At 39.4% G+C, this 26,985-nt stretch overlaps 1 protein-coding gene across 1 annotated transcript in view; it reads right to left on the bottom strand.

Moving 5' to 3' along the window:
* ABCA13 (ATP binding cassette subfamily A member 13) overlaps positions 1 to 26,985 on the bottom strand; it is a 448,014-nt gene that overhangs the window by 361,977 nt on the left and 59,052 nt on the right. Inside the window, exons 5-7 of the mRNA XM_058534839.1 lie at positions 11,837 to 11,991; positions 8,519 to 8,547; positions 1,517 to 1,680 (exon numbers count right to left, since the gene is read on the bottom strand). Of these exons, the coding sequence (XP_058390822.1) occupies positions 1,517 to 1,680; positions 8,519 to 8,547; positions 11,837 to 11,991 (348 nt within the window). The remainder of the gene's footprint in view (positions 1 to 1,516; positions 1,681 to 8,518; positions 8,548 to 11,836; positions 11,992 to 26,985) is intronic.

Below are 26,985 nucleotides of genomic sequence, written 5' to 3'. Positions count from 1 at the left end.
AACTGGCTCCACATGCAAATACTTATCTCTGTGAATGCAAATTTTCTTTATATCATGTCACCCAAGCAAAATATAGAAATAAAGGTTCAACAACTGTCATCAACATCTTCTAATTTCAAACTTTGTCTCTCCAAAGAGCCCTCGTGCTCTCACTGCCCACTGCACACAAGCTCAGGGCTTAGGGCAAGACCACCAAGGGAAGCACCCCCACTGTGCTCAAGTAAACCAACAAACTGTCAAAATAAGTTCCATTCTCCTACATTGACAAATACACCTTCATAAGAGCTTGGAAAGCCATGTTCAAATCTGGAATCTTCTGATCCTCAGAGTTGTCCACCAGAATGTAGGGGTTTGGGAGGACCCGCGCCTGTCCCCTCAGCTCGCTCCTCCCCCACTTGTCCCCCACTCCACCTGTACCTCAAGGGGCCTCGTGTGCACACATGTGGACACTCCATCCTGCACATCCAAGCACCATCCACACCCTCCGCCCCACCCTCCTGCCAACAGCTGGACCACCCTGGGCCTCAGGGTGCACACTCCAGTGGTGGGAGCTGCCCTCAGCGCGGGGTAGCAGGGAAGAGGCCCACGCGGCTCGGCAAGAGGGCTCTGGCCATCAGGGCAGGGAGCTCCAGGGTGAGGGCATTCTGTGGGCAAATCCTCTTGGCCTCCTGGGCTTCCTGAGCCATGAGCAGAGGCACAGCTTGCCAAAGGCCAGAGAGGGGTCCCTCTTTGGGGCAGGGACCCTCTAGTCCTGGTCTAAGGCCAATGCTGATTGTTCTCACTGATGGCAGATAAAATAAGTAAAAGCTAAAAATCTGAAAAGAATATAATCTTTTGCTAATAAAATACCGTACTTATACAGTAGGTTTACACAAAAGAATTCAACTGGCGGGGGAAAAAGACCACGTTATTAAAACATGGGGAACCCACCATGAGAAGGGATCCACTCAAAGGTAACCTCCAGGTAACATCGGATCAGATCCATAATAAGAGACCAGTGCTCAACTCACTGAGTTACACAATGGAAAGAACAGAGCTTTTCAGCTCTGGATGATATTTTGGGCAATTGCAGCATCATTTATTAAGAAATTAGTTAAAATTATAATGTTCATGTCACATCTCCAATAATGAAAAACTTACAAACAACCAAAAGTCCGATTATAAATGATCAAGGAAATTATGGTATATGATACCTTACCAAAATGGAATATTCTGTAGCCATTAGAAATGATCATTTGAAGACTATTGGAACATATGAAAGGCTGATGTAATGTTAAATTGTTTAAATCGGGGAGAATATGCTCTGAAAAACATTACTACATTTATGTAAAATATTTATACAGGTAGACAACGGACAGGCATGGAGATGCAATAGCTCTAGCCATTTCAGGGTGACATTATTCTGAATTTTTTTCTTGTATAGAAAAATTACTCAGAAATATATATTTTCCCATTAAAAAGTGAGGAGGAAAAACCAACACATTTATAATTGGTTATATTTTTCTTTTTAACTCACTTCAAAACTGCCTGGAGAAGGTGTTGTCCACCACGTATGCCATCTTCAACGTGGACATTGCCTGCATATAGTCTCGGCAGTAAAAGTAGAAAATTCCAGATGTGGGGCTGCTGGTGAAGGCTTTCTAATTTTGATATCACCTCCTCGGTCTTATTGAGATCCACCTGATAAAAAAAATACCAAGAGTTTTCCTCTTTAGTTTTGTTAATCAATAAAATGATTGCGGGGTGGGGGAGGGTACTGCCACAAAGGGGCAAGAATGTGGAACCTCTGGGGGCAGAGACTTGTGCCTGAGATGTCACTATTTTGAATAGACAAGATTTAAAAATTATTCACCAACTTGGAGAATATATTTGCAAATCATATATCCAACAAGGGGTTAATTTCCAAAATATATAAAGAACTCATACAACTCAACAACAAAAAAATGAACAACCCGATCAAAAAATGGGCAGAGGATATGAATAGACATTTTTCCAAAGAAGATATACAGATGGCCAACAGGCATGAAAAGATATTCAACATCACTAACTGTTAGGGAAATGCAAATCAAAACTACAATGAGATATCACCTCACACCCGTCAGAATGGCTATAATTAACAAGACAAGAAATAACAGGTGCTGGAGAGGATGTGGAGAAAAGGGAACTCTCTTACATTGCTGGTGGGAAAGCAAACTCGTGCGGCCACTATGGAAAAGAGTATGGAGATTTCTCAAAAAATTAAAGATAGAAATACCATATGATCCAGCTATTCTACTACTGGGTATTCATCCAAAGAACATGAAATCAATAATTCAAAAAGATATATGCACCCCTATGTATTGTGGCATTATTCACAATAGCCATGACATGGAAGCAACCCAAGTGCCCATCAACAGAGGAATGGATAAAGAAGATGTAATATATATATATATACACAGACATAATGGAATACTACTCAGCCATAAAAAAGACAAAATTGTGCCATTTGTGACTACACGGATCTACCTTGAGGGTATTATGCTGAGGGAAATAAGTCAGACAGAGAAAGATAAACCCCATATGATCTCGCTCATATGTGGGAGATAAACAAACACATAGATAAGGAGAATAGATTAGTGGTTACGAGAGGAGAATGGGGTGGGGGGAGGGCAAAAGGGCTAGAGGGGCACATATATATGGTGACGGATAAAAACTGAACTGTTCGTGGTGAACATGATGCAGTCTATACAGAAACTGAAATATAGTGATGTACACCTGAAATTTACACAATGTTGTAAGTCAATATGACGTCAATAAAATAATTTTTAAAAATTATTCTGTTAGGTTGGGTTTTTTTTAATGTTGTGAAAGTATGGACAGAGAAAGAGAAATAGCGGTCTGTTTTTATAACAAGCTGTACCAATTTCTAAGATTTTGAGAAAGATCTTAGAAATAAATGATGAGTACAAATCTGAATAAAAATAAAACACCTACTGTTAGTATAGGTTTTCCTGTTATTGCAGGGGAATCCAATCATAACTGATACACAGTGTAAATAGTTGAATATTATACTTCCTCCACACAAAAATCCCTAACTCCCTGTCTTCCACCACCCCAAGAGCTGTTTTTGATGGCACAACCAATAGAATCCTAGTATGGAGGAAGGTAAATAAAAAACTATGGGTAAAACAATATTTTGCCAACAACAGTCATGGAATAAGAAACTACAGACCAGATTTCTTTTTCCTGAGTAAAAAATGAGACCAAGGGAAAGAAGTAAAGATGTTCATTCTAATAGGTAGAAGAACTTTCTCCTCAGGCAAAGGTGTAGGGAAAGTGGTGATAGAATCCATTTCATTAAAGCCATAAAGCAGTTGCTTTAAAAATAGCAAAGCAAGAAAGGTTTGAATACTAGGGCAGTACTAAAAGGAGCAGAGAAAAGGACTGTATGGGAAAATCAGAAAGAAACCCCAAATTTTAACTAAGCATTGATGGCTTGGTTAGAAGGCACCTTTTTGAGCCTAGTACGTGGCACAGAACCTTCAGATTATTCTAGAAGCTTGAGTTTTTCACACTATACACGAAGAATGGCAAAGTGAAAAACAGAATGAATGTGAGTCTCCAGCACATCCCTGAGTCCCCACGCTCCCTCTGGGTGACATTACACCCAGACTCTCAACAACATCCCAACGAGAACTAGCCTACACATCTGTGCTCTGAGCCCCACAATTGCTAGCTCTCTTCTCTCAATCTAGTTCCCATTCCTTCAATAAAGCTGAGTGCAGCATTTCGTGTCACTCAGAAAAGCTATACCATCTTTCCTTCAGATTAGATACAGTGCTGTGGTTATTTTAAATAAACACGCTTCAGGTCTCCAGCTACTCCATAGAGGACATGGCTCCCTCTGCCTCCACACCACCCTCAGCAGGAATGAAGAGGCAGTTCCAGAAGCCCCTAGGGCCACTTCCTGACATTTATTGAGGATTTTGGCTTCTGACCCACTGCAACCCGCTCCAACATAATTCCTTTCATGATTCTTAGAGACTTCAACATCTGCTATGTGATCCTTCAAATTGCCTCTGTTACTTGAGCCCCTTCATCCAATGTTTTCTGCTACCTACTTGAATCACCCATTCCCATGGTCAAAATCTTGACCTTTTCATTACCAATAACCAACTTCATGCTCCTCACTCTCTAACTAATAACTCCAGCTCCTTCCCTCCAACACCAACTCAGCCCTACCAGGACCCACACCCACCAACCCTGCCATGGTTTCACAGCCACCTCTCCTTCTTCTCCTCATCGCCCTCATGTCCTTGGTCTATGACAACAATCTTTCCCTTGAATAACCACTCAACTCTCCTCTCTTACATCACCGTACACTCCCTTGCAAAATATCCAACCCCAGTTAAAGTCAACACTCTGCCTAATCCATACCCTCGCCCTTGTAGCTGAATCTGGCTGTAGAAAGCTACACAGTGGTGCCGACTCTCCCAGGCTGTCTTCATGCCCACTTGCCTTCCGTGTGCAGAGCTCAGCTTCATCTTACAACTGTAATGTATCTTCCTTGTCCATTTTCTTCCCCACTCTCCTAGAAGTTCTTCTGTGCCTTTTCTCCCTTTAAATCTCTAAACTCCTTGTCCTCTGCCATCACTTTTAGCTATCTACTTGCTTCCTATTTCTCTGAGAAGTGGAAATACTCAGAGAGAATTTCCTCACACAACCATATGGGTCTCCCAACCTACCTACATCTGGGCTTGTATAGTTCCCAAGACCTACTGGTGCCAAACCCTCAACCCACGCTCCAGCTCTGCTGCCCTCCCACTCACCCAAGGGCACCACTCCAATGATCCCTCTCTCTTTTCCTTTCTGTAGGTTCATTCCCATCAGCACGCTGTCATCTATAAAGCACAATCTGTTCCTGCCATAAATACGTAATCCCAAACCCAACCACGAGGAGATATCAGACAACCCCAAAATTGGGAGACAGTCTGCAAGATAAGTGACCCCCTCCAAAAATGTTGATGAAATGAAGACAAAGAAAGACTGAGAATGTTCCAGAATAAAGGCGACTAAAGAGAGAGGACAACTGAATGCAACACCTGATCCAGGATTTTCTTTTGCTATTAAGAACATTATAGGACAAGTGACAAATCTGGAAAAGGTCTGTATGTTAAATGATAGTATTATATTAGTGCTAATTTCCTGATTTTAATAGTTATACTGTGGTTATGTATGAGAAGTATACACTGAAGTATTTAGGGATAATGAGTTACCATGTCTAATTTATTCTCCAACACTTCAGAAATATGATAGAGATATAAATATAGATACACAGAGAGAAGAATTAAATAAAGGTGATGAAAATGCTATCGTTTGGGGAATCTGAGTAAAAGACGTGGTAATTCTTTGTACTATTCCTACAACTTTTCTATAAGCCTGAAATTATGATGAAAACGAAAAGTTGAAGAAGAAAAACCTACAATGTAAAACAGTTATAATATCTCAAAAGGGATGGAGGGAGGGAGGGAGGGAGCAAGGAAGGAAGGGAGGAAGGAAGGAAGGAAGGAAGGAAGGAAGGAAGGAAGGAAGGAAGGAAGGAAGGAAGGAAGGATAGATGGAAGGTCTATATCTCCTTCCTGGTTTAGGTTCCCCTGAGACAAGGCCTTGTGTGCAGGTAGCTTGTCCGGGAGATGATCCCAGAAGAGGGGGTGAGGTAGTGGGAAGAAAGAGATAGGAAAGAAGAAAAGCCAATTCAAGATGTGATATCAGGTCCTATGTAGACCATGCTGTCTTGAATCCTCAGAGTCCCTCAAGAACTACAAGATGCTGCCCAGATTTGACCATTGCTGGGGGTAAGGTGACCAACCTTCCCAGATTTCCCAGGACTGAGGTGTTTTCCAGGACAAGGACTTTCAGTATGAGTTGCTCGGGCACATTAATGCCCCAGTCCTCTCAGGCAGAGCTTTCTTCAGAGAAGGAGCAGTTGCAAACAGCAAAATACTCTCAGTATGCGCCTGATGGGGGATGCTATGACCGAGAGCCTGAGCTCTCAGGGAACCTCCCACCTTAGAGGGGATGAAATTAGAGGGCCAAGGGGATGTGAACAGGGTGTCAAGGCATCCGCAGCACCCCATAGCTCAGGCTTTCATCCTTGTCACTCCACCAAAGCCCTTCTTGCCACATCACCAATGACCTGAATGCTGCTACTTCCAGGCGCCACGTCTCCGTCTTCTTCTTGCTTGATCTACCAGCAGCATGTGAGACAGAGGATCATCCCTTCCCCTTGAAAACAGCTTCCCTTGGCTTCCGTGACACCCCACTCTGCTGCTCCCTGCTTGTCTGACATGCCTTCTCAGCCGTCTTTGCTGCTTTTCTGAATGTGAGTGCACAGTGTTGAGCCCTCCGCCTTTCTTTCCTCTGTCTACATTCTCTCCCTTGATCACCTTTAGATATCATCTATGCCCCAGCACCTTCCAAATGTACATATCCAGCCAAGACCATTTGCCTCAACCCCAAACTGGTGTCTCCCACTGTCTCCTTGACAGGTCCCTGGGATGTCTTATTCACATGGCCCCAAATCAGACTCCTTATTCCCCCCATCCCCACCCTGCCACCTCCCACACACATGGAAGAAAAACCTGCTCCAATCTTTCCCCCACCTCAGTGAATGGCCACTGCATATTTCTATTGATAAGGTGAAAACACTTAAGAGTCATCCATGACTCCTGCCTTTCTCTTATAACCTTCATCATATTTATCAACAGATTCAACTGGTTCTACCTTCAGAATACGTCGTGAATTCCACCGTTTCTCCCTACCTCTGTCACTACCTTGCTTCTCCATGCCACCATCACCCATTGTTGGGCTGAGTGTATTGATGACCTAACTGGCCTCACAATCCCACCCAGGCTCCCACCAGTCTATGCTCAGCACAATAGCCAAAAAGATCCTCTGAAAACATAATTCAGGTCTCGTCATTTCTCTGCTCAGAATAGTCGAATGACCATTTCACTCTAAATAAAAACCAAACAGTATAACATCATTACCAGAATTCTGTATAATGGAAAATTTACCTAGAATTCTTTCATCATAAAAAAGACTGCTCTCCCGTGGCCACTCTTCTTCAGTTCATTGTGCATGTGCCTAAATTCTAGTACGTCTTAGTCATACTGTAAATATGATGCTGTCCTTTGCTTTTTACACTTGACATAATAACATAATCATTTTCCATGTGCCATATTTATTAAGTGACTGTATTACGTTAGGTTATCAACATTTACCTAACCTACTTTTGAATGTTAAAGTTATCTGTTATTATAAATGAACATCTTTATACAGACATATAGCTTTTTATTTCTTTTGCATTATAAATAAGGTAAATTGTGAGAAAAATTACTGAGACAGGAGATATCAAGTTGCTTTTCCAAAGTTATCGTATTAATTTTTATTGCCACAAACCATGTATGATTATACCAAAGGACTGCAACATCACAAGCACTGAGTATCATAATTTTCTTTAAAAAATGCTGATTTAATCATTGAAAATGGTACTTTATTCTATTTTTAATTTTAAGTCCTTCAGTTATTTGTAACACTCAACATGTGTGACCCACAATATTTTCCTTTTGACCTGGTACATCAGAACGCTCAAAGTTAAGATGGGTGTTCAGTCACCATCTTTTCCATGATTCTACTTGGCTGATATAATTATTAGATGGACACACTGACGATCCTACTCCATATTCCAATTCATTAGTTGGCCCTGGTTCTTTTACTTTTCTCCTAATGGTTTCACCACATACATATTATTTTTTAAACTATCTAAATCCTTCTTAGAACTAGACAGCTCCAGGCACATGTGCCACCGTCAGCACAATGTTGCTGACAAAGCCTGTGTACTCAGGCTGCTGGGGCAGTCTGAGCAAGGGGAAGAATTTCCAATATGGATGAGATTCCCACCTTAGCTTGGTGTTTCTCAGCATCAGCACATCAGATAATTGGGCTGCTCTGTGCATTACAGGACGGTTAGTGGCGTCTCTGGCCTCCACCCAGTGGAAGCCAGTCGTGCCCCACCCCAAGTGTGACAACCAAAAATGTGTCCAGACATTGTCAAATGTCCCATGGAGAGCAAAATGTCTCCCTGTTGATAACTAGTGCCTGAATTGAAGGCTATGTGCCTAAAGCGAGTCAAAGCTACGTGCCAAACACATGAACCTCAGACCTAATGAGATCAGATGGACTTCAAGCCCGTCTTATAAAGCCACTCACTCTGGGTCACCCACCAGCCTCGGGCCTCAACGTCCACCTTCTGCTTCTTCTAGACCCAGAGCCTTTACTCGAGAAAATTAAAACTTGTCTTTCAATCCACCTCATGAGCAATTCTGGCTGTCTCAAACACAGCTTCTACATAGTGTTTTCAAAAATCAAATCATTAGAAAGAAGAGTTTGAACAAATTATTAAATTTAAAACCAGTGTTTTGTAATTAAATAATTAGTCCCTGAAGATTGAGTTTCAAACTTTTTTTAAGATACTTACTGTTAAAAAACTGGAACCATAAGAAGAATCTACAATAAAGAAGATTTCAGAGATATTAGTTCAGTCAGGAATCAGAAAGAGTTTGCTGAGCACCTGTTTTAGTTCTAAAATCCAATGAACCATCACAGAATCCTGGCCCAAAAGATTACACCCAAACTGAAGAATAAACCTGAAGGAAACGGTCACTTTTGATTTCCAAAATACATTGATATTAAATAAATTTCTGAAAAACAATTTGACTGGTAGACCAAATCCAATAATCTGCCAAAAAGTATTTATTGTCTTATCAATCTGTAATTCTACAGGCATCATGAACATTCAGGACAGGACAGAGAAAGTGAAGGAAAAATAAAGAAAAATAAAAAAGGAAAAAAGTTGAAGAGGGAAAGAAAAGTAAAATTATGATTTTTCAGATTATATTCATTGCGACATAATAAGAAATATATATGTGGCCCCTGCCCCCTGGTTCCTGACACAGAGTCCTTAAAACCCTCATAATTTCCTGAGTGTTGGCAGTGCTAAGAGTATCTCTTGTTATAATATCTGATCTCAGCCTCTGGTTCCTGACACAAGAGCTTCTAACCCTCTCTGAATCTCTGGAGGGATAAGAGTGTCTCTTTGTATGGTAATGAGATGACAGGTGCTGGGGTCCCAAGATAGCTTCAGGATGGGGGCTTGTGGCCAGAAAGACCAATGCAGGGTTAGAGGGTTGGAACTTTCAGCCCCATTGCCCGGCCCCTGACCTCCATGGAGGCGAGAGGGGCTAGAGATTGAGTTAATCACCAATAGCCAATCACTTAACCAATCATGTCTACCTAATGGAACCTCCATCAAAATGCTAAATGATGGGGTTCAGAAAGCTTCTAGTTTGTGAATACATCTACATGCCAGGAGGGTGGCACACCCCAGCTCCCACAGGGACAGAAGCTCCTGTGCTTGGGACCATTCCAAACCTCCTCCTACGTACTTCTTCATCTGGCTGTTCTTTATAATATATCGTATTCTTTATAATATCGTTTATAATAAACCAGTAAGTAAAGTGTTTCCCCGAGTTCTATGATTTTTTCTAACGAATTATGCAACTTAAGGAATGGGTTGTGAGAAACACAAATTTGTAGCCGAGTTGGACAGAAGTGTGGGTACCCTAGTAACCCACTATTTGCAATTGGCGTCTGAAGTGGGGACAATCTCATGGGACTGAGCCCTTAACCTGGGGGGCTCTGCGCTCACTCTGGGAAATTAGAGACAGAACTCAATTAAATTGTAGGACACCCAGTGGGTGTCTACAGAAAACTGGAAAATTGCTCAGTGTAGAAATCCCACACATTTACTGTCAGAAGTGTTGTGAGTAGAGAAAAAGGTTTTCTTTTATACATATACCATGGGAAATGGCTCAAATAGTAGTAGCAAACCGAAAATCAAATGAAGACTTCACCTAAAAAAAAAATTAGTTCTCCTTTTAATAGAATGTTGAAGACCTCATCTGAAAAACAAATTTTGTGAAAGTAGAATGATCCCATAATAGCACCTAATATGAGAACTCCACCACCTGGTGTTTGAAGCTATTCTGGTCTTTTGTTGATGCATTTGGGTCCATTGTGAAATCTGCCTGCCTTGCCCCACCCTGGACAAAGGTGCTGTTTTCTTTCAGAAATAACACATCATGTTACCTCCTCTGAGGAGCTTGTATGGGAACAGAATTTGCTGCCCCAAAAATGTGTCTCTTTAGCTTGATTATTTTTAAGAACAAAAGACTCAGGAAGAAACTTTGACCTTCCTTCTAACTACCTAAAAGAATTTAAGATAGAAGGCTTGTTCCAGGAAGGAGCTATCACCGTAGATAACTATAGTATAATATGAACTAGGTGTGGTAGACAGGGAGGAACCTAACAAGACCCGTTTGATCAAAATCCTTTCCATGTCCCATTGTCTCTGCAAAGCATGGCAAATATTTCTTACCAAACATTTGCTTTTCCATCTCTATGTGAATTGCCTTCCTACCCTTTGAAGTCCCAAACCACTACCCCCAACATCCTACTTTGTCTTTAGCTGAAGATGGTATTTAAGGTGGTGGCTTTGTCCATTTTGGTGAGTTATTCAGTTTTTCTGGGTTCCTCCCATAGAAACATGATATTAAAATTTGTTCAATTTTCTCCTGTTATTCTGTCTCATGTCAATTTAATTCTTAGACCAGCCAGAAGAACCTACAAGGTCAGAGCAAAATTTCTTCCTCCCCTACAAGCTCATTATTCATTTTTTTGCCAAATTTTTCATTCCATTTTCTTGTATATACTCCAAGAAGAGAAAAATATGTACATGAAAAGAAAAATTTGAGGTGGGGACTTAGGGCCGCCAGATTTAGCAAATAAAAACACAAGATGTCCAGTTCAATTTGAATTTTAGCTAAACAATGAATAATATTTTTTACTATAAGTATGTAATATTTGGGACATACTTATAGTAAAAAGTTATTTGTTGTTTACCTGAATTCAAATTTAACTGAATACCCTGTATTTTATGTGGCAGTTATGGATGCGATAGTGTTTACAAAAAAAAAAAGGGCAGATCACTGTAGCCCAGTTTGTAGACTCAGTTTGGGCAATGATCCGGCCATGTGAAGACAGGTAAGTAGCAGCCCCCCACCGAGGTCCAAGCTTCTCCATTTGTAAACCAAGCTCGCTAAGACCTACATCCATTCTAACTTTCTTTACCAGATATTTACAAAGAAGAGTTGAAGCTTCTTAGAATGTGGACATGCTTCATAATGAACAGAAATAATCAGCCCCAACAATCTAAAAAGTTTGTCATGAAAGCAAGCTAATCATCAAGACCAGAATTAAAGTGTTACTAATACAGAAAGACAAACCCAAATCCACCAGAAGGAGGAAAGGAATCAGGAGTGTGTGTGTGTGTGTGTGTGTGTGTGTGTGTGTGTGCATGTGCATGTATAACGTGGGGACAGATTTTAAAAACAGAGGAAGAGGGAGTGAGAAAGGGAGGTAGCAACAGAAGAAATAGAAGGAGACGTCAAAGCGGACCCTGGGAGATAAAGCAAGCATGGGCTGCAGCCCCTCTGAAGGCCGTGCCCAAGGTGCCCTCCCAGGGAGGTGGTGGAAATCTGCCCCACCTTCACAACTCACCCCAGTGGCTGGGCCTTACCCATGGAGGGGGCCCCTTATTCTAAGGTCCACAATGACAGCCTAGTGCAGTAAGGATGCTAACCTGTGAATAGGATTTTAAAGACATTTTGGGTCCTCACAGCCCCTGGGGCCCCACCTGGCCTGTGTCCAGGTTGACAGTTAGGACAGGTTCACTTGCCTGGAGTCTTGGATCTTTCCACCCAAAGTTTTTGCAAGTTTTTTGCCTTGTCCATCATTTCATTAATTTCTTCAGCAAGGTCCTGCATCTCTTTTAAGAAGGCCAGGTCATTGAGCTTCTTGTGACGGCCAGCTGCGGTTTGGAACCTAGAAGAACTTCAAGTAAATGGAATAAATACCACAAGTAGAACTCTTTTCCAGGAACACATTTCCTCAGGGATTTTAAGATTCTTGATACCCGATGGCAGAGTGTTTCCAACTAAACTTGTCCCAATTTATGTTTCCACCAACTGCCCTTAAGAGCCCATTTTACTTGACCCTCCGTCAGAATGGAAATTATCACTGAAAAAAACCTCTGCCAATTTAAAATTAGAAAATTGTTCTCAATCTCTTTATTATCTGTAAAGCTCAACTATTTTGTGTTTGTTAGTCATTTCATTTTTTTTCACTGACTCAACATATGTCATTCAACACACCCTGTGCAAGGTGCTGGGAATAAACATACCAGTGAACAGAACAGACCCTGTCCCTGCAAACAGAGGAGAAAGGGGATAAGTGAACAGATATGCCTCATAACTGTGGGTTGAGGTAAATGCTACCAGGAAAACCAACTGGGTGATGAGAGAGGAGTGAGTGGAAAAGTCTGTTGTAGAGAAGGTGCACATGGAAGGCCTGAGAGGCAGCCATGCTGGGTTGAAACCTGAAAAACAAAATGGTGGGGCAATGGGAAGAAGTGTGGGGTGCGGGATGTGGGCTGGTTAGAGGGAGCACATGCAAAGGCCCAGAGGTGGGGGGAGCTGGAGTGAGAAAGACAGATACGCACAGAGAGGGAGGGAAAGAGAGAGAGAAAGGGAGAGAGAGAAGAAAAGGAGAGAGAAGGAAAGAGAGGGAGAGAGAGAGAGGGAGAGAGAGACTCGTGTGGTGTGGGGAGTGGCCACAGGACACAGAGCCCAGTCAGTCATGGGAAGGACTGTGCTTGGACACCAAGAGCAATGGGCAGCTGGGACAGGCTTCACCAGGGACCACCTGGCTTTGGAGAAAGGCTTTGGAGAAAGAGGAAGTGGATAGACTTGAGTCCATTCTAGAAGTGAACTGAGAGGAACTTTCATGAACTGAACGTGGGGTGTGTTAACTATGTCTTTTATTTTCTGTATTCTGAGACTTTTGAAACAGCACATAAAACCTTGCCCAGCTTAGACTAGTTTGGCTCCCTTCAAACAGGTTGTTGGTGAATCAAACCTTGTTCAAGAACAGAGACAGCACTGCGCATGTGCAAGGCGGGAACCAATAGCACCAGGCTGACCCTGGCCTTCAATAAGGAAAATTAGGCTTCCAGCAGCCCAATAGCTTGATTACTGATTTGAGAGTAGCCAATCAGCTTACATGGGCTCAGCCACAGCTTAGTAGCTCTAACTCCTTAAATTTCACTCCGAACCCTGGATCAGGGAGACAGACTTAAGAGCCTTGCCTACTGTCTCCTTGCTGGTAGACCTCACAATAAAATCTTTACTTTTCTCAAAAGCTGGTGCCATGGTATTGGCTTCTGTGTATATCAGGCATTGGATCTCTACCAGGTAACACTTTGATATCTGGGCCTTGCTGACCGCTGATCCTGGAGGGAGCTGTCCTGGGGCAACCCAATTCCTAGAGACAGCAGGGGCCTCATAGATGTCATTTCCATGTCTGCACGTCTTACACAATTGATTAGAACAAATCATGGGTACCATGAGGACAGGGGGCTTTAGGGAGAGGGCAGCTTGGAGGATTTCCAAGGTAGCGGTGGAAGGTGGCACCTCCTCCTCATGAGAGAAGGACAGCTGTGGAGGCATCAGTGACACCCAAGTTCGGGATGCCCACTGGACACCAAGGAGAGAAGTCAGAGACCTTGACATGGGGTCTGGATGCAGGAAGGAGGACTGTGGATACTCAGGGCCTTTGTCTGGTTTTCTATTGGGCTGTTCATTGTCTTCTTTATGTTTTAAACATAGTATCCCTTTGTCACATTTATAAGCAATATCTTGCCCAGTTTTTTTTATTTGCCTTTAATTTTTTTTTAGCTTTGAGTAATTTTATTCCTAGAAGATAATAGTAGATGTAAAATGTATAAACGACATCTATCAGAGCAACAATCCAAAAGAGAAAAATACAGGAACAATATAGATATGCAATTATAGGAGAATAGTTAAATGCATAACAGCATACGTTTTTGAAAGGATTTCCTTTGTCTTTAAAAATGCGGCTCCTAGAAATCAACTCCTGCAGAGGTGGTCAGACTTGACTGTGCTGATGGACCACCGAGGGAGCTTGTTAAAATACAGACTCTGGGTCACCTCCCATCCGTTGTCTAGAGACTGCCCAGGAATCTGCATTTTAACCCACACCTCCTAGTGGTTCTGATCCACAGACTAACCTCAAGGCATGGGAAAATGCACAATACATAATTCTAATTTGAAAATGATGATAAAATTGCTATATTATCCTTAACTTCATATATATATATCACGTATAGGAGAAAAAACTATTTTTTTACTAGTAAACAAGAGAACACATTCTCATGACCTTTGAAATCAGCACTGTCTACGTCTAATCTCAAATTCAGAAGGAATTTATTTTTAATCAGTAGGAAACTACTGATTTAAAATAAAATAGGAAATCATTTCACAAGTTCCTGAAAGCTTGTTAAAGTAACTAGATGTCCAATTACTTTTAGTATATCCAAGAGGAAATAAAAGTAAAATGGGGCAAATTTTTCTCATTAGAAAGTTGCAGAACCTATTAGATTTTTTAAAATCCCAATTCCTTTATTTTACAAATTATAGAACATTGTGAACATGAGGTAACAGTTGTCAACAGGTAAATCTACCACGAAATAATTACAGAGCTTGCATGATCCCTCCCACAAACATCACTGTTTAATTTTCACATCCTATAATGAAGTCAGAGTGGGTTCAACAAACGTTGAGTGATGAATAAAATAAATTCAACGTCTTTCAGGTCACAGAACACTAGAGATGAAAAATGAGGCCCTGAGAATCAAAGTGAATTTGCTAAAAGCAGGGGCACCGAAGGTGCAGTGGCAGGTCCGGGCCCAGGTAGCCGAGTGCTGGCTCCATCACCTTCTGTTACACTCGAAGGAAATCTCACCTTTTAAAGTGTAGCCTTCACCTTGAGTGGGTCAGAATTCCAAAAGCACAAAGAGAAATCGGTTATTACTTCTGCTGTGACCTCGAATTAAAGGATAAAAATGGCCTCCGGAAGCTGTGGACCGTGATGCAAGCTCTCCTGCCTCACCCCCCACGTGGGACTCTCCTGGGAGTTATCAGATTATAGAGACTGATGTAATCCAAGGTGAGTTTCCCTGTAACAGTGAACTGGTTTTATGTTCCTTTCTAATTAGTATTTCACAAGTACCTCAATTTGTCCTTAAGACCAGATTAAGAACTATGACTAACATGAGAAATGTTTATAGCAGAAAAAATACATAGAACATCCTGGATTAAATATTGATTTGTGTGTGTGTGAAAGAGAATTTCCGAGCCCAGGGAAATCCCAGTACTGTAATAGGATTTGGGTGGAGAGCAATTTCCTCCTTCCTGCGGCCGTTTCTTTCTTTGGTCTTTTATCATGTAACATTTGACCTTGCCAGGAATGAAAAGAGTTGTGAAGAGAAGAGGGCAACAAAGGAGATTTGAAGGGGGAGGGCACAAGACAAGGCTACTTAGCAGGTGACTGAATTTCTTTCTTAGCCCTCAGACTAGTAGTGAAACCACTGTCTCAAAGGGCCAGGAACCAAATGTTGCATCTAGCCACAACGCCCACGCGATTCCAGTGAAGGACATGAGGACATCACAAGTGGGAGGAATTGCTCAGGCCCACCCCTCAGTTTGCAGATGAGGGAACTGAGAGCCAGTGAGGGTTCCCCTGGAGTCAAAATGTTTCTCAAACAATGTCTGTCTCAGAGAATCATCTTTAAAATAGGATCAAAATATTATCCACCTAATAAGGTTGGTGGAGGGTCAGCAGGGGGAAATCTATGCAAATTCTTGGCACAGAGTGCAGCACCCAGCTCTCTGTAAATCAGAATAAAAGTTAGTAACAATACAGCTAATGCTGGAATAGACACATTTTCAGCATAAGAGCTGCAGGAAGAAGCAAGCAAGGTAAAGCAATAAATAGGATTATTGTTTCTACAACAATTTGTGCTAATTTTTCTTATTAGTTTACAAATAAGACAAGTTTTTACAGAATAAGAATTATTTCTCAAGACAACTAGATCTAAAGGCAAAAATAATTCTCCTAGGAAGGCTGTTTCGGGTGACTTACATACTACTCCCTTTCCTGGGGGCCAGCGGGGAGATATCTGGAGGTCAGTTGCCTTGCTGTGAGTAAGGCCAGCCAGGGGCTGACCCTATGCTCACTGTCCACCTCTAACTCAGGGCAGGTGCTTGCAAGGAAAGCCTTCAAGGGTGAAGTTGCTTTTGAATCTAGTAGTAAGTCTGGGGTCTAAAGAAGAGGGAAAGTTTGAGAAATTCTCAGTTGAGGAAAGAAGGAGAGCAAGAATTCTTTGGGACTTTCTTTAGGTTTATTAAAAAATAATCCAAACTCCAGACTGGATACATTGGTTGTAAGTATTTAATGGGATTTCAGAATCTCTGCCTCCAACACACTCTTGGTTCCCCCTGCTTGCTTCTCACCAAAGATTTCCAGCCTGGTCCTCAAAATGAAGAGCCCTGTGCCTGCTTTCAGGGTTAGCTGGGAAAGAGGAGCTGAAGAGGGCAGGTGTCACTCCATAGTCCGTCTTGCCATGAGGAAAAGAGACCCCAAGTGATAAGTGAGGGCCTCTAAGAAACACAGTTAGAAAACCTCCAGTTATTCAAATTCTAACCATTTCATAAATCTCTTCTAAAATATCAATGGAAAGAGATTGCTCTACCAACATTGGACAGCTTTTGCTCTGGGTATAAGAAATTTCTGTTTATTGGCCTTAGTTTCTCACTGACACAGAACAATTTTCAGCTATTTAAAAACTGCCAATAAAATAATTTTTAAAAAGAATTTCTATTAAAACATAAACTGGAATCCTATTCAGCAATAAGAAGAATGAACAGTTGGCATGTGCAACAAAATGGATGGATTTTAAAAGCATTATGCTTAGTGGAAAAAAACAAGCCAATCTCATACGGGTACATTCTATATAATTAAATTTATATAATTATATACAGCATAAATTATATGTAGTTATATCTCAAAATGACAAAACTACAAAGACATAGAACAGATTAGTGGTTGCTGGGGACAAGCTAGAGGGGTGAGTGTGATGATCAGGAACAGCATGAAGGAGTTTCTTTGTGTTGATCAAATAGATTCAAGATATTGATAATGATTGTGTAATCAAGATATATATTGATTGCAGTGGTGGTTACATGAACCTATACAAGAGATCAAATTGCACGGTAATACACACACACACACACACAAATGAGTGCATGTAAAAGCTGATGAAAACAGAACAAGATCTGTAGTCTACTTAACAGTCTTCTACTAATCAATTTCCTGATTTTGATATTGTAATACAGTTATATAAGATGTCACTATTTGAGGAAGCTGGACTTGATGTACTATTTTGCAACTTCCTTTGAGTCTATAATTATTTCAAAATGAAAGTTAAAAATTAAACAAAGTCAAAAAATAAATGACAAACTCAGGAAAGAATATTTACAACTTATATCACAGACAAAGGGTTTAACTCCTTAATATGTAAAGAGCCTCTAGAAATCAAGAAGAAAAATAATGAGCAGGAGAAAAATGGACAAAGGACATGAATAAATATTTCACAGGAAAATAACTATAAATTGTACTTAGAGATATAAAAATAGGTTCAATGTCCTCTATAATAAGAAAATGCAATTAAAACTGCACTGAGATATCATTTCTCATCAAGAAATTGGCAGAAATCTGAGAGTTCAACAAGACCCTCTATTGGCCTCACTGAGAAAAGAGATATCCTCATATTTTGGAAGACAGAATGTAGAAAATTACAATCCCATAAAGGAGCATCTGGAAAAGGCCATCAAAATCAAAAATGTATTTATCTCTTGATTTGCAGTTCTGCTTCCTCCAGGAATCACTCCCCAGATACATGTACACTATTAACCATTAGAAAAATACAACAAAAAGATACAGTTAATAATTCAATAGTAAAGAAAAATGAAATAATAAAAAACATTCAATTTCCATAAACAAAGGAAATAAAGAGAAAAATAGGAGTAAAGAAGAGATGGCATAAGTTGCAAACAAGTGGCAATACATAAATCCAACATATTAAATATAAATGTCTATACCTTAAAAGGTAAACATTGTTAGACTGGATGATAAAGCAAGAATCAACTATATGCTATCTAAATTTTAAATATAAAGACACAGATAGCCTAAAAGTAAAAAGATGGAAAAAGATATACCATGAAACACTAATCAAAAGAAAGCTATAGTGTCTATATAAGTACCAAACAAAGTAGACTTCAAAACATGGAATATAACCAAAGATAAAGAGATTATATATCATTATATATTATATACTATGTATTATAATGTAATATGTTATATAATGTATGTAATATTATAATACATAATTATAAAATTACATTATAATGTAATGTAATTATACATTATGTATCATTTATTACATGATATATTGCATATATAATACAATGTGTTATATGTATAATATATAATATATAATTGTATATCACTATATCATGATAAACGAGTTAATGAAGAAGATTTAACAATCCTAATGTATATGCACTAATACCAGAGCTTCAAAGTGAAAGAAGCAAAAACAATAGAACTGAAAAGAAAAATAAAAAACTTCACAATTATGATTGGAGATTTCAATTCCTTTCTTGATTATTTATAGAACAAGTAGACAGTAAATCAGTAAAGATATTCAAGACTTAAGCAACACTCTACTCAACCACAGCAGAAAGCAGTTTCCTCAGAAACACATTAAATATTCATCAAAGGAGACTATGTGCTAGGGCCATAAAACAAGCCTCAACAAATTTAAGACCTAAATCACATAGAGTTCCCTGACCAGAGTAGAATCAAGTATAAATTAGTAATAAAAAGATTTCAAGAAAATCTTCAAATATTTAAAAATTAAACATCTGATCTACAAATAACCCAGAGTCAAAGAAGAACCCACAGTGGAAATCAGTTAATATTCTGAACTTAATACAAATGAAAATACAGCATATCAAAATTTGTGAGATGCAGTAAAGCAGTACTCAGAAAGAATTATAAGGCTTTTAATCTTTATATTAGAAAAGGTCTAAAAATCAATGATCTATGGTTGAACATAAAGAAGTAAAGAAAAGACACATTAAACTGTAAACAAAAGAAATGAAAGCATCCAGGTAAGAAACAATAAAGCAAAACTGTATTTCCAGATGACATGATCATGTAAGTAAAAAGTCCTAAGGGATATATTAGAAAGCCACTAGAACTGATATTTTAAAATTTTTAATTTAAAAACAATATCAAAAAACATGAATACTTAGGAATACATTTAACAAAATGTGTATCAAACTGAAAACTACAAAGAGAAATTCAAGAAAACTTAAACAAATAGAGATATCATGCTCATGGATTAGAAGACTCATGTTGTCAAGGTATCAATTCTTTCACGACTAATCTATAGATTAAATGTAATACCCTGGGAAAACTGGACAGGCAAAAGAATGAAGTTGGACCGCTTCCTCACACCATACGAAAAGTCAACACAAAATGGATCATAGACCAAAATGTAGGAGCTAAAACTATAAAGCTCTTAGAAGAAAATATAGGAGTAAATCTTCACCATCATGTGTCAGGTAAAGCTTTTTAGATATGACACCAAAACCACAAGCAATGAAAGAAAAAATAGGTAAGTAGGATTTCATCAAAATTAAAAACTCTTTGCTTCAAAGAGTACAATTAAGAAAGTGGAAAGACCACTAACAAAATGGAGAAAAAATATGTGCAAATCACGTATCTGATAAGGACTTGTATCCAGAATACATAAAGGACTCTTATAACTCAATAATAAAAAGACAGATAATCCAATTAAAAATGGGCAAAAAGGATTTGAATAAACATTTCTCCAAAGAAGATATATAAATGGCCAAGAAACACATGAAAAGATTGTCAACATCATTAACCATTAGGAAAATGTAAATCAAAACCACAATGAAATACCACTCCACATCCAACTGGATGGCTATAACCTAAAAGACAGAAATGTAAGTATTGGTGCGAATGTGGAGAAATTAAACCCTCATACACTGCTGGTGAGAGGGTAAAATGGTGGAGCCACTTTGGAAAACAGCCTGACAGTTCCTTAAAATATTAAGCATTGAGTTACTGTATGACCTAGCATATACTCTAGAGAAATGAAATCACATATCCATACAAAAAATTGTGTATGCGTATTCATAATCAATTGATTAATTTATTCAAAAGAATGAAGTACTGACACATGCTATAACATGAATGAACCTTCAAGACATTATGCAAAGTGAAAGAAGACAGTTATAAAAAAACTCACAAGTTGTGTAATTTCATTTCTATAATGTCCAGAACAGTCAAAGCTATAGAGACAAAAAGTAGGTTAGTGGACGCCTAGGCTAGAAATAGGGGAGATCAGGAAAAAATGGAGAGTGAATGCTAATGAATACAGGTTTTCTTTAAGAGATGATGAAAATTTTCTAAAATTGATTGTGATGATGGTTGCATAACTCTGTTAATATACTAAAAACTATTGAATTGCATGCTTTAAATGGGTCAATTTTATGGTACGTGAATTAAATCCCTATAAGGTTTTTAAAAACGTAACCCCAATCAAAATCCCAACAGGCTTTTTTGTAGAAATAAACAAGCTAATTTTAAATTTTATAAGGCAATCCAAAGGACCTAAAAGAGCTAAAATAATTTTGGAAAAAAGAACAAAATTGAAGAACTTATAGTACCTGCTGTCAAGACTTTCTCTAAAGCTATAGTTATTGAGAATATTGGCCTACAGATAGTCATAAAGATCAATGAAATAGGAGAATCCAAAAACAGACCTTCATATTATTATCAGATCAATAAAGTTTCTTTATTATTATCAGGTTTTCAATAAAGATGCCAACAGAGTTTAATGGGCCTAGGATAATCTTTTCAACAAATGGTACTAGAATAACTGGATATTCATATGTAAGAAGATAAACCTCAACACTTACCTCACATCATATACAAAAATTAACTCAAAATGGATTGTACCTCTGAACAAAAGCTAAAACTATACAAGTTCTAAAAGAAACTGTCGGAGGAAATCTTAATGATCCTCAGTTAGGCAAATATTTCTTTGTTAGAGCAAAATTCTAAAAGCACAAACCAAAATAAAAAAATTGATAAATTGTATTTGGAAACTGGAAAAACCTCTGCTCCTCAAAAGAAAGGTCACAAACTGGAAGAAAATATTCACAATACATATTTCTGATAAAAGACTTGTAACCAGAATATGTAAAGAACCCTAAGAATTCAATAAAACCAAAAGTTAAATATTTAAAAATTAATTATAAAAAGATTTGAACAATCACTTCACACACAAAAAATTCAAACGGCCAATAAACACGTGAAACGATGCTCATCATCATTCATGATTAAGAAAATGCAGATGAAAACTACAATCAGATAACATGACACAACCATTAGAATGGCTGAGGCAAGCACAATACCAAGTGTTGGCAAGGATGCAGAGCAAACAGAACTCTCATACTTTGATGGGAAGATTGCAAAATTGTAGAACCACTTTGGAAAACAGTCTGGAAATATTATTATACAGCTAAACATACACTAAACAATTCCATTCCTGGGTATTTACCCATGAAATATGAATATGTCTGTCTACACACAGACTTATTTTTTAATGTTCATAGCAGCTTTATTTATAAATAGCCAAAACTGGAAATAACCCAAATGACCAGCAACGAGTGGTGAAGGGATAAACAAATTGAGGCATATCTACACAATAGAATACCACTTTGCAATTAAAAAAGTAAGGAATTACTGATACATACAAAACATGGATAAATCTCAAAACATTCTACTGAGTGAAAGAAGCCAGACACCAAAGACAGATCTTGTATATGAAATTCTGTAAAAGACAAACATAAATCTAATCTACAGGACAGAAAGCAGTGTTGCCTGGGTCTAGAAGTGGGGTGGGAGTGGGGTAGGTTGGACTGGGATGGAGCACAAGGAATTTGGAGAGATAATGGAAATGTTCTGTATCTTGATCATTGTGGTGGTTATCAAGGTGCATAAACACGTCAAAATTCACTGAAATGTACTTTGAATATTATTGTATAGATCAATAAAGTTGATTTTTGAAGATTAATTGTATTTCCATAACTTGAGGAATAATAAGTGACATAGCATAACTTTTAAAAGATACTGTTTACAGTAGCAACAAAAAACATAAAGTGACTAGAAAAAAGTTAACAAGAGATATGCATGACCTCTACAGAAAAATATCATAAAGTTATGCTGAAAGACACTAAGGAAGACCTAAAAATTACATGATGTATCATAGTCATGGGATTTGATGCAACTCCAATTAAAATCCCATTAGAGTTTTTTCATTGACGTTGACAACAAGTTTGTAAAATTTATATGGAAGAACAAAGACTTCCCTAAAAGACAAAAGCAAAGTAGGCATATTTGCTCTATCACACATCAAGACATTAGGAAGCTACAGTAAGAAAGATACTGAGGTAAAGGTCAGGGATGGCTTGATGGACCCCTGAAGTCAGAAACAGACATGGCACATGTGAGAGCTTACGTTATGTCAGAGTGGGACTGCAGATCAGTGGAAAATGGATGAACTGCTTAATGAGTGAAACTAAAACAACTGCTTATTCAAATGGAAGCTTGTAATGGGACCATCATTAGACATAGACATAAAGCCCAGATGAATTCAAGACTTATATGTTGTGGGGGATCTGAACTTGCCACCCCAAAAATGTGTCTCTTTAGCTTGATTATTTTTAAGAACAAAAGACTCAGGAAGAAACTTTGACCTTCTTTCTACCTAAAAAAATTTACGATGGAAGGCCTGTTCCAGGAAGGAGCTATCACCGTAGATAACTATAGTATAATATGAACTAGGTGTGGTAGACAGGGAGGAACCTAGCAAGACCCATTTGATCAAAGTCCTCTTCATGTTCCATTGTCTTTGTAAGGTATGGCAAACATTGGCTTTTCCATCTCCATATGAATTGCCTTCCTCCCCATTGAAGTCCCAAACAACTACCCCCAACATCCTCTTTTCTCTTTACCTGAATACAGTATTTCAGATGGTGGCTTCAGTCACTTTGGTGAGTTACTCAGTTTTCCTGAGTTTCTTCCAAGTATACATGTTATTAAATTTGTTTGTTTTCCTCCTATTATTCTGTCTCATGTCAATTTAATTCTTAGATCAGCCAGAAGAACCTAGAGGGTAGAGGAATATGCCTTCCTCCTCTACATTGTGAAAGGAAAAACTATAATACTTTTAGAAGATAATGTAGGACATTATCTTTGTGACCTAAAATAGGGAAGACTTTCTTAAACAAAACTAAAATAATAAACACAGTGTAAATATAAAACAAATTTTACTGGGGGAGAAATTTACAAATAAAAAATAGCAGAACACACGTGACTCCCCAAGTTCTTATATTCCACCATGAGGCAGCTCAGGCTGGGCACTAGAGTACTCCAGGGGGACCAGCCCTATAATGCTGTACACTGCATGCGGGTAGACAGGAACATTTGGTGACTGTGATAGGGAGCACTTCCTCCTCTGGGAAGTGGCCAAGTCAGAGAGGGGGAGCCTCTGGGCTCAGTGGCTGGTATCTTCCTGCTGTGCATCACTCATACCCGTGAGCCAGCTCTTCACTAAACTACTAACAGGGGCCTAGAAATAAACCCCAGGACCATGCAAAATTGTCTTTCCTCAGTGGCTTCTTAGAGAGAAAGCTACGCAGAAAAAGGGAGGGGGGCAAAACCCAGTGACTAAGCTAGAGTCAGGGCCAAGCGTCAATCAGTGCAGCAGGCCAGACCCTCCAACTGGGTGTGTAAGGAAATACTTCTATTTTCCTAAAGCTCCAATGTCACCAAGAAGGTGGTACTGAGGGCACACCATCTCTGAACACCCTAACTGTGCCGCCTTCTTTTCCAAGGCCAGGAGGGGTCGGAGGAGGCAGAGAAGAAACCGAAACAGAATAAACCACGGGAACCCCCGGTCTGGCGGAACAAGTCCAGGCAAGAGAGGATGTCGAGAAGGAATGCCTTCTAACACCACATTCCATGGAGAGGCCAGGAAAAAGCTGCTCCGAGGCCGTGGAGTTTCATCAGGAGGAGGGACCTGTGACCACCAGGGAAGCAGTCTGTCTGTGGGAAGGCTGGAGGGTGGAGACATTAATAAGAGAAAGGCTGAAGATGCTGAGGAAGGCGAGGGGGGTACTGACAATCATAGAAGGGTCCCAAGGGGTAGGAATGGCACAATGAACACAGAAAAGATCCTTCTTAATTCTGCCTCTAGTGTCCGTACTCCCCCATGTCAGAATAGTCTTTTAAGAAACAAGGATCAAATTCTTAGCTGCTTTGGATGGAGGAAGAGGATTCAGCTACTTGGAAAGGAGCTGGATCCTGGAATAGAGAAAATGATAAAACAGAGACTATAAAGTTTGGAAGAGACTCTAAAGAGTGTCTAAAGAGTGAAAAGCAAGCCAAGAGTCTGAGAGGTGAGACAGCAGCAGGCACTGAGCGAATAAGACTGAGAAGCAGGCAGTCAGTGAGAAGGAGGTGGAGACAGTAGACAAGGGATCTGAGCATATTTGAAAACTGTAGGGGAGGAAGACAATTCCTCTAACCTCTAGGTCCTTCTGGCTGGTCTAAGAATTAAACTGACATGAGACAGAATAACAGGAGAAAATCAAACAAAGCTTTATAACATGTATACCTGGGAAAAACCGAGGAAAGCTGAGTAACTCTCAGAACGGTCAAAGCCGCCACCTTAAATACCATTTTCAGCTAACGACAAAGGAGGGTGTTGGGGTAGTGGTTTGAGACTTCAAGGGGGAAGAAGGCAATTTACACGGAGATGGAAATGCAAATGGGCCAACTATAGACAATGTGACCTGAGACACATTTTACATTACATTACAGTTATCTTATGGTATTAGCTCCTTCCTGGAACAGGCCCTTCTGTTTTAAATTCTTTTAGGTAGTTAGGGGGAAGGTCAAAGTTTCTTTTAGAGTCTTTTGTTCTTAAAAATAATCAAGCCAAAGGGCTGGCCCGGTGGCGCAAGCGGTTAAGTGCACGTGCTCCACTTGGGCGGCATGGGGTGCGCAGGTTCTGATCCCGGGTGCGCACCGACGCACCACTTGTCAAGCCATGCTGTGGCAGCATCCCATATAAAGTAGAGAAAGATGGGCACAGATGTTAGCCCAGGGCCAATCTTCCTCAGCAAAAAGAGGAGGATTGGCAACAGATGTTAGCTCAGGGCTGATCTTCCTCACAAAAAATAATAATAATAATAATCAAGCCAAAGTTGAGACACATTTTGGGGTGGTCAATTCTGATCCCCCACAGAATGAAAAAAAAATAAAAACATTGATGATAGTGAAGTGAGAATAGTAGGAAATAATGGGGAATAATTATAAAGAGAACATTTTGGGAGTTGTTAGCTTTACCTCAAACAAAATAGGAATGATTCCTTCTCACTGTGTGAGAATATCCACTTAATCTGCTGTCAGTAATGATTCATGTTTTTGCTCTGAAGTCTTCTTGTTAGAGCTAAGGGGAAGCCCTGTAACAGAGCCAGGAATAAGGAAGTCGATTTTTATAATCATAACCTAGATCAGATGAAATTTGGGATTTCTGCCCAAAGTGAATTTTTCCCAGGGAATTATAAAGGTCTTGGAAATTTACAAACTAAATTAACCAGGACAATGTCTAAATAGACTTGAAATGAAACTTTCTCTTTCAGATATTTGTACTGAGACAGTTACAGCAAAGTAATCAGAAGTGAATATTTATTTATGGCCTTGAGGGTCAACTGAATTCATATCGGAACCAATAGCAAAACAAACAAGAAATACTCAGTGGAGCGGCCAAGTCTGAAGCCAGAGGGAGCTTCACCTTGTGCCTCTTTGCTCTCCCTGGTCCCTCTTTCTCACTCTCCCTTCCTTCCTCCTTCCTGACATTTTCTTTCTCTGTTTCATTTTGGATTTCTCATTCCTCGGCCTGAGGCACTGCTAGACGCGGGAGGCATTTCATTCCTGATTACCAGAGTCAAAGGCTTCCTGATGTTGATGTCACGACACAGACTATCGTTCTCAGGTATGGTGTGGAGCTCTCTCCCCAGGGGTGTTATAATCCCAGAGCCTCAGATATTGAAGTGAGGGTGTTGAAGTGGAGGAGGATGGAGAAAAAGGACGGACTTATTTCCTGATGTGGAAAAATATTTCATTATTGTTACATTAGAATGTAAGAATTTGTTAGCATTAACACCCCTCAGTGGAGTGCTTCTGTGCCACGTATTATGCTAGATGCTTTACATATTTTGTCTTTACCACCCATGACACTTGAAGGAGATAAGTGAGAAACTAAGATTCAAAAAGGGCAAGTACTTTGCACAGATTCACAGAACTAAAAAGGAACAGGGCCAGTATTGTTTGGTGCAGAGCCCAACTTTTTCTGCTTCTACATCATTTAAATTTCCAATTCTGAGTAAGGAAGAAATACAAGAAAGACCTGAAATGGAAATGCTGGGAAGCCTTAATCTTCCAATCTTCTAATCTTCCCAGAAAGACAGAGTTTTATATACTTTCTTTTTCCACACACATAGAAAGATCATCAAATATTTTAAGGTTATGATTTTAGACTATTTCCAAGTAATTTTCTTTATATTACACATTTATGTTACCTATCTCAAAAAAAATGTAAGCATTATTTATAAATATCATACCAGATGTGTCCAAAATTATCTGGAAACTTTTCATTTTTTTCTTGTAACTTCAAGTTAAAACATAAAGATCGTATATTTTAATATGCTTTACATTTAAATGTCTTAGATTGTTCAATGC

This window comes from Diceros bicornis, chromosome 41 (assembly GCF_020826845.1).
Source record: "Diceros bicornis minor isolate mBicDic1 chromosome 41, mDicBic1.mat.cur, whole genome shotgun sequence".
In the NCBI taxonomy this organism is placed as follows: Eukaryota; Metazoa; Chordata; class Mammalia; order Perissodactyla; family Rhinocerotidae; genus Diceros; species Diceros bicornis.
This window is presented reverse-complemented; position numbering and strand designations above follow the sequence as displayed.